General features: G+C 51.7%; 1 protein-coding gene and 1 long non-coding RNA gene across 2 annotated transcripts; both read right to left on the bottom strand.

The window, feature by feature from the left end:
* Positions 1 to 1,845: 1,845 nt before the first annotated feature.
* LOC109746861 (uncharacterized) lies at positions 1,846 to 4,493 on the bottom strand. The gene is made up of 4 exons (XR_002228882.4): positions 4,163 to 4,493; positions 3,948 to 4,087; positions 2,682 to 2,730; positions 1,846 to 2,069 (listed from the first exon to the last, which is right to left on the bottom strand). It is a non-coding gene; the product is annotated as an uncharacterized lncRNA (long non-coding RNA).
* A 3,051-nt stretch (positions 4,494 to 7,544) lies between these two features.
* LOC109746868 (F-box protein DOR-like) lies at positions 7,545 to 8,438 on the bottom strand. Its single transcript, XM_020305968.1, has one exon. It carries the CDS (start codon positions 8,436 to 8,438, stop codon positions 7,545 to 7,547), a length of 894 nt encoding a protein of 297 aa, XP_020161557.1.
* Between the last annotated feature and the right edge of the window lie 477 nt (positions 8,439 to 8,915).

Genomic DNA, 8,915 nt, shown 5'->3' with positions numbered 1-8,915 from the left:
GCAGCGTCGTCGTTGACTCGAATGCCGCCGGCGCTGCGACTCGCCGGTGCTGCCGGTGCTGCGACACGGCCTCGCCGGCGCTGCAACGCAGCACACAGGAGTTTGTTCTGCTCGCGCACCGGTGTTGCAACGCTGCAATGAAGCTTCGCCGGCGGCCGTCGGGGTGCTACCATGGAGCACGGCTGAGGTTGCAATGAAGCTCCGGCGAGGTTGCAATGAAGCGCCACGGCGGTTCTTGGAGCTCCGGCGAGGTTGCAGTGAAGCTTCGACGAGGTTGTGGTGAAGCGCCGCGGCGGTCGTCGGGCCGCGGAGTCGCCGGTGCTGCGATGCAGCGTCGCCAGAGTTTTTGTTGTTGCTATGCATCGTCGCCGGAGTCACCGTTGTTTCTATGCAGCATCGCCGGGGTCGTCGCTGCTGCGATGCATCGTCGCCGGAGTCGCCGGTGTTTCTATGCAGCGTCGCCGGGGTCGTCGCTGCTACGATGCAGCGTCGCCGGAGTCGCCGGTGTTTGTATGCAGCGTCGCCGGGGTTGTCGCTGCTGCGATGCAGCGTCGCCGGAGTCACCGGTGTTGCTATGCATCATCGTAAGATGTGAGATGAGGAAGACGAGCTGGGTTTGCCACGAGCTTGTGATCGAACGGTTACGCGCGCCTAATCGGATGGCTTGGCAGGCGGCTTATCTTTCTCCAAAATCAGCCGGATGACGCCTAGCACCGGTCTACAAGTAAACACCCATTTGTGGCTTTATAACTTGGGCAGGCCTTCAAAGTAGCGTGCCAAGAAAGGAGGAGACACCGGTGGGGTGTTTTTTCCTTTCTTGAAAATAGACACCGGTGGGGCATAGCAGAACACCCTTGCAATTGCAGGGCCCTGTTCTGGTGGGGCTCGTCTTACCCTGGCCGCCGTCTCCTCCTCCAACGGGACCGGTACAAACAGCCATCGCGCATTATCGCATCGGGGTGTCCCGTCAGCTCCCGGCCAATCCTTTGGCATGTCAAGCAGCAGCTTCCCCGCGCCCAGATCATTGCTCGCCGGCGTAATCGGATGAGCGTACACGCCACGCCGCGACTCCCAGTCAATGTCCTGCAGCAGCAGGTGCCCCCGTTGCAGGGGATGCGGCCATGCCGGAAACCGCATGCGAGGCGCCCTCACGGCGCTGCTGTGCTGCGCCCAGCGGCCGCACTCCCCATGGACAGCACCTCCATCCCCGCGCGGCGCCAGTAAACCACGTACACCCGCGCGTCGGACCCCGTCGTCATCTCGGGCGAAGCTGCACCCGAGTCGGCCAACTCGATGCACTACCACACTGAGCCCCTATGCCGACGGCCTGGGCCGTCGGCATAGCCCTGATACCCGTCGGCATAAGTCTATGCCGACGGCCCTCGTCGGCATAGGGCCGTCGGCAACATATGCGTCGGCGTACCCCAGGTCCCCGTCGGCATAGGAAGGCCGTCGGCATAAATGCCTATGCCGACGGCGTCCGTACATCTATGCCGACGGCCACGGCAACACTCCGCGCCTAACGGTGATTGCCGTTGCCGCCGTCAAGTGCTGCCCATACAAGAGACGCCACGTGGCAGGGATATGCCGACGGCTTAGCCGTAGGCATAGCTTCAAACCTATGCCTACGGCTATGCCGTAGGCATAGCCCTGCCACGTGGCGCACTCTAGTAGCTCCTGGTGCAGGGCTATGCCGACGGCTTAGCCGTAGGCATAGATGCAAAACTATGCCGACGGCTTTGCCGTAGGCATACACGCCACATGGCAGCTGCTGGTATCACGAGAGCCATCTATGCCTACGGCATTGCCGTCGGCATACTTGCTCACCAGAACCAAAAAAAAAGATTAGCCAAAAAGGCTAGCTATTTACAAATGCTTATATAGACATGATTCAACAACCATGGATTTGCAAACACAGACCATAGAATATTTTTTATGTACATAACATTCCCATTCTAAGACTCCACAGCAGCCTGTTGTCGTGCCGTCGTCGAGATCGGGTGGTCCTCCTCGAGCAAGACAAGGTTGTTCCTCCCCTACACTCCAATGGCCATCTTCTCCAAGGACATCTACAAGGGCAGAACACACCATTGATGCAAGTGCCACCAAGATAGTTTCAGTCAAAGTTAAAGCAAATGTAAACATGCAAACTGAACCAAACCGAGGTGCATATTCATATGTGTGTGTATGTAGAGATGCAAGTGCCATCTGAATTTTGGGGAACCAAAGCGTGGTTGTTGTTGTTGCTAATCGAGGAGCAAGTTGTTTTAGCAACAGCACATACTAGTAATTAGCTAGGACCATTATTATTGCACAACCATTCGAGGACGGTGGCAGACACATCAACTCACAAGGCTCTACTGGAGAAACAAAATAATAGGATATGTGATGCTATCAATCTTAGCACAAGAAGAAAAAAACACAGCCACTCCGATAGAATGGATGGATGCATCATGCACAATCATCGGTTCCATCATTGCAGCACTAGTTGAGCAGCAAATCAAAAATAACAGTAGTTCCATTGGTTCAGCCAACAAGTTAACAAAAGTTTACTTCCCACTACTAATTTTGCAACTTGTCATAATAAAGAAAACAGAGCTCGACATCACAGCAACAAATAAATAATGACCCGCTGTACTACATATATCTGTAAAGGACTTCTTGAGAGATGATATTATTACCAATGAAGAAAAATTAAGATCAAGGCTCCAGTACATCAGCGGTACCTACCTGTGCATCAAAGAAGAGATGGATAATCAATTTTATGTAGGTAATACCAAATAAAGGATCAAATTTAAGTTCATTCAAATTGATGCATATGTGGGTTGGCAGAAACAAAAAAACAATATATATAAATAGATCTACAGATATGAACAAAATGGCAAATGTGAAAGAAAATAGCGCAGATAAAATGTTGATTGTTTTGGAAGATCCAAAGGTACATATGATCAATTAATCATACCTGGGAATCTGAACATATTAATGCGAAATAGTAACTGACTATAGCAAATGAAATTGAGATAGAAAAAATTGCTACCTAGAGTCCTTGACTCAACCGAGAGATCTATGGGAACCAAAATTTTACATGCAATTTATCCATGTTCAGGTAATACAAAATATGCAGAGTAATTAAATTATGTAGTAGCTAGCCCATATATAAAACTAAAGGTAGAAACTGGAGTAATGAAACATATCTGGATTGATGTGCAAATGCTATAGCGACTTACATGCTTGGATTCAATAATTATGAAGAAGCAGATTAGTGTGATGCATATGCATGTTCGTGAGAACAGATCTAGGGGAAACAACAAAGTAACCTGCACTTCCTCTAATTTATTAATCACATGCTCTTTGACTAACCATCCAAAAAATATAGATCAAGGATGATACTGCCAGCCACCTGCGGGGAGTAAGAATGAGTAGTTTCTGCTAATTAGAGGACAAACTAAAAAAAAGCTAACTAGAGATTTGCTCTCTCTCTGTGTGTACGTTGTGCTCTGGCCGGTGGGGGAATGATAAAAAAAGCAACTACTGCTATGTATGTTAGCTTGTCCATCAGGATAGATCAAACTAGCTACCGGTGAAGGATATATCTAGCTTCGTGACTTAAGAGAACCACAGCTAGGTTGCGTCGGCAAGGAGTGGGTTTGGCTCAGCGTTGCGTCGACTTTCATCACCTTCTACTCCACCTCGCTCATCATCTCCGTTCGAGTTGTAGCAGCAAAATTAACCAATCCCTATTGGTACTATCTAACTAAAGAACCAGGATTCTAAACTCATCTTCTCTCTCTGTTTGGTACTAACTAGACAAATAAATAAATAAAGGACTTGTTCATACAAATCCCTCTAGAATTCCTTCACACAAGAGGATTTGGCATCACATATTCCTCTACTTAGCAGCAGCAGTAGTGAGCAGAGGAAGGAGGCGGAGGAGATGGAGGTGCTACCTGCCGAGGTGGGTCGTCGTGGCCGTGCTTGAGCTAGACAGCCCGCCTCCTCGAGCAGGACAGGGCCGCCAGCTAGGTGCGCCAGTAGGAAGGACGGCGCCCTCCTGCCGTCGTCGTCGTCCAGACCGCGCCAAGGTGACCTGCAGCAAGGGAAGGAAAGGAGAAGGTGAGGTGGGGAGGGTGGATCTGGGCGAGGAAAGAGGGGAAGGACGTACCTGCGACACACCGGTAACGGATTCGTCGAGCTCTGGCCTCGCCGTCGCCGGATGTGGCTGATCCCGGCGATGTTGGGGGTGGCGGCCGAAACCCTAGCTAGTCACGGGGACAGTGGAGGGCGGGAGCGCCGATTCTGGACGGAGGGGGAGGTGGAGCGGACCTAGGGGAGCTCGGGGGCGTGCTGCGCGCCGCCGGAGCTCGCCGGAACTGGGCGGCGTGGGTGGTGGCGGCGGCGAGGGAGAGAGGCTCGTGGGGGAGAGAGGAGTCGCGAGAGACAGAGAGGTTCGTGCGGAGAGAGCGAGGTAGGGGTTGGGTGGATGGATGGATGGATGGTCGTGGGGTGGATAGCTAGATGGATAGATGGATGGATATGTGCCACGTCATCGATCCGTGGCACAAAGTTTCCACCAATAGAAACGAAGCTCATACAATTGTGTTTTCCCTTTTGTTTTTCTTCTAATTTTTTCTACCCTCTTGCACCGACCGTCGATGATCCGTGAGGGGAGAGGAGGGCGGCGAAGAGGAGATGGTCTGGTGAGGTGGGGAGGGAATGGATCGGGGAATGGTGCGTTCGGTATGATGACTATGAGTCCGGACGGGGACCTTCGCACAGTCGCACCGTCGACGATGACACGTGCGACGTCCCTCACCATCGAACGACGACACCAAAGGAGGAACATGCCCACCACCGGGGGGCGAATGTACCTCGGCGGCTTCCGGATCCAGCTGTTAAAATCGACCAAAAGTCATACGATGCCGGAAATCCTCGGGACCTGGCATGGTGTCGTCATATGGACCTTGTAGGCTGTGATGAAAGTTTTAGCGCGTTTCGTAGAAGTCTGACCGGAGGTCGCTTGTAAACTGCACCATCTCCGAGGTAGTATCTGGCTATCGAGAGAGAACACGTCCAGTTTATGAAGGAAGTGTGTTGCCCCTTGCCCCGTTGACCTCGAAACTGCTCGTGCTCTCAAAGGGGGCAATTGCATGACACGTGTCAGTACATGGCAATTTTCGGGCCCGTCTGCAATATTTGAGACATTTACTGCATCCGTAGGGTTTCAATGCGGGAATTGCATATCTGCACGGCGGCCACCTGAAATGATGTCCAGAAGTGGTTTGTCAAATCATATATGATGTCTTTGCGGTATGTGTAGGCCTAGTGCAACCCAAGGAGGGGCATGCCCCACCACCGGGAGGCGAATGTACCTCCGCGGCATGCCGGATCCAGCTGTTAAAATCGACCAAAAATCATACGATGCCGGAAATCCTCAGGACCTGGCACGGTGTCATCGTATGGCCCTTGTAGGGTACGGTGAAAGTTTTAGCACGTTTCGCAGAAGCCTGACCGGAGGTCGCTTGAAACTGCACCATCTCGGAGGTAGTATCTAGCTATCGAGAGAGAACGTGTCTGGTTTGTGAAGGAAGTGTGTTGCCCGTTGCTCCGTTGACCTCGAAACTTCTTGTGCTCTCAAAGGGGGCCATTGCATGACACGTGCCAGTACATGGCATTTTTCGGGCCCGCCTGCAATATTTGACACATTTACTGCATCCGTAGGGTTTAAACGCGAGAAATTGTAGATCTGCACGGCAGCCACCTAAAATGATGTCCAGAAGTGGTTTGTCAAATCATATATGATGTCTTTGCGGTATGTGTAGGCCTAGTGCAACAAAAGGAGGGGTAGGTCCCACCACCGTAGGGTGAATGTACCTTGGCAGCATGCCAGATCTAGCCGTTAAAATCCACGGGAAATCATATGATGCCGGAAATCCTCGGGACCTGGCATGGTGTAGTCATATGGCCCTTGTAGGGTGTGGTAAAAGTTTGAGCATGTTTCACAGAAGCCTGACCAGAGACCGCTTGTAAACTACACCATCTCCAAGGTAGTATCTAGTTATCGAGAGAGAACGTGTCCGGTTTTGTGAAGGAAGTGTGCTGCCCGTTAATCCGTTGGCTATTTCAACCCTCCATCACGCTTGTATACATATATTAAGACACAATGCAAGTTTTGGTGGCATTGCTACCCCCGAAGGCCCCCAACCGGCCTTACCCTAGCCCCGTTGACCCAGAGATCTAGGCCTTTGACTTTCACTGGACGCCCTTTGATAAACGGACTTTTCCACCTGGTTGTGATAGATCAGCCGATAGGAACATTTCAGAACAAGGTCTGGGCCCAACCCACCATCGGATCCCCCTCGTGTCGACCCGGCGCGGCCGTTTCCCCCCTCCAAGTGCCGACGGTAGCGCCTTCCGTGAAGGGGGTCACACTCCAGAGCTGCATGACGGGTGTTTGCACCCGACACCACACTTCTAGACATGTAAGAGGATCCAACGCAAGATTTGTGGCATAGCTAGCCCCCGAAGGCCCCTGACCACACTCATAGACACGCGAAGAACAATCCGTAGTGGGGGATTTTTTTTCACATACTCTTGCATCTTTAAAAAATATAAGAAATTGCCACACCTATTATATCACATGTGTCTACACTGTGTAAAAATTTCATGAATTGATCACACTCCGAGTGTTTAGAAATATTTCATGCAACGCCAAAACCGCAGAGGGATTACTTCGATTTCATTGCCATCCGTTAGGGGGGGGGGGCTCACACCAGAGCCGCGTATTGCCTCTTCATACATGCCACCACACCTTAAGACGTGTATGAGGACCCGGGGCAATGCTCTGGTGGCATTGCTACCCCCGAAAGGCCCCGACCGGCGTAACCCTGGACCAGTTGACTCGGAGATCTACGCCTTTGACTTTCGCCGGACGGGATTTGACCAACGGACGTTTTCACCTAGTTGTTATAGGTCAGCCCATTCTGATAAAAAAACATATAAAATTTGTCAAAATTGATCCAAGCATCAATTACTTATGCTTTTAACAAAGTACAAGGACCTATATGCAAAAGTACACGAGGTCACATTTCTAACATACTCAAAAACAAAAACAAACTGGATATTCATAATCTATGGAAAATTCTACCCCGAGTCGACGTATAATTTGTGTATGTTTAACTTTTTTAGAAAAGTTAGATTTAAATTATTCAAATTTTAACTTCTAAATAATAATAATAATTTAAAATAAAAAACAGATGATATCTATGCCTACGGCCATACCGTAGGCATAGTTGTCGGGGCTATCAGGAGGCGCCACGTGGCAGGGCTATGCCTACGGTCTTGCCGTAGGCATAGATGGAAAACTATGCCTACGGCTTTGCCGTCGGCATACCTCTGCCACGTGGCAGCTTCTAGTAAAAAAAAGATGATATTTATGCCGACGACCGCCGTTAGGGCCGTCGGCATAGATTTGACGGCGTCAACCCGCCGTCTGTCCTCAGGCGACTAGGGCCACCTCTATGCCGACGGTCTATCTATGCCTACGGCTACCGTAGGCATAGATCGATGTATGCCGACGGCCTTACTATGCCTACGGCTGCCGCAGGCATAGATGAAGCTATGCCGACAGTGTTCGCCAGGCCGTCGACATAGCTCCATCTATGCCTACGGCAGCCGTCGGCATAGTTAAGGCCGTAGGCATATAAGGTTATTCTGGTAGTGATGGGCTCCGACATGATCTCCTCCTCCGTCGCCAGATCGAAGCGGACGACCTTCGCTAGCTGATGCTGATCCGTGCCAATGGACCACACCGATCCGTCAGCGAATACGGGGCCGTCGTAGGGCACGGCGGCGGCCGCATGGGCTCTCCTCCAGTTCTCGCCTCCTCCGATCGTGTACACATATAGATCTTTCACCGTAGCGTCACCCTTATGTAAGTCGCGGCCCTGGTGCAAGATCTTGTATCTCCTCGAACTGGGGTCGAAGCCAAAACAGTAGGCGGTAGGCTCGCACCGCTTCTGCGTCTCCGGCGGCGGTAGGACGAGCGATTCGCCGGTGAAGGGCTCTACCACCCTGATGTCCGCCTGGTGAAAGTCGAGGAAGCAGAGCAGGCCGTTGCACGTGCCCACCATGTTTTCTGACTCGCCGGCCGTGAACCTGGCCACGAGTCGCCAGTGTTCGTCGAATAGGTACCCGTCGCCGCTTCGCGGCTCTATGGCCTCGTCGGCTTCGCCTCCCTTGCGTCCAAGAAAAAACACGATGGTGTGCGTCAGGGGCCGCGGTCCGTGGATCATGTGCGCATCGATGAAGGCAGGGTCGGAGATGACCTCGCACCACTCCTTGCAGACGCGGGGAAAGTGCCGAAGGTCGCTCGCCGGGAAGCGGAGCAGGACGCTGGCCAGGACGTCTCGCGGGATAGCATCGTTTGAATCGCCAGCCATCGCCTGGTTTTGGACGAGAGTGCTTGGTTGATTCAGGATTGATTTACGTGAGAATACATATAGCCGGTGACCTTATGATTGTAAGAATTTCGTAAGCGATTTGTACCTCCTTGGGGACGCAGCGTGGTATATATATAGGATTAGGTGCCTGTCAAGGAAGAGATTACAGGTTGCACGTTCCAACGAGATTGACTTGCGTGTCAAGAAGATCCAATTTAGCTTGTCCAGAAAGTCTACTTCGTCTGGGGTTTAGGGTCTCTGTGGCAATGGGCGACTCCGCAAACTTTGATCACTTTGAAAAGATGTGGCAGCTCAGAACAGGAGTTGAATTCAAACCTGTCGGGAAGAATTTCTATGTCATCACCTTCTTCCCTAAGAGCATCTCCAACTGCCGCGCTTTGCGAGCGCGCGCTAAAAACTAGTTTGACGCACGCCGTTCGGCTGGTTTTGCGCGGCCGCCAGCGCTGGCTCCAACAG

Source organism: Aegilops tauschii, chromosome 5, assembly GCF_002575655.3.
Source record: "Aegilops tauschii subsp. strangulata cultivar AL8/78 chromosome 5, Aet v6.0, whole genome shotgun sequence".
In the NCBI taxonomy this organism is placed as follows: Eukaryota; Viridiplantae; Streptophyta; class Magnoliopsida; order Poales; family Poaceae; genus Aegilops; species Aegilops tauschii.
This window is presented reverse-complemented; position numbering and strand designations above follow the sequence as displayed.

Coding starts and splice junctions, on each gene's coding strand:
- LOC109746868 (XM_020305968.1), bottom strand. CDS start 8,438: ATGGCTGGCGATTCAAACGATGCTATCCCGCGAGACGTCCTGGCCAGC.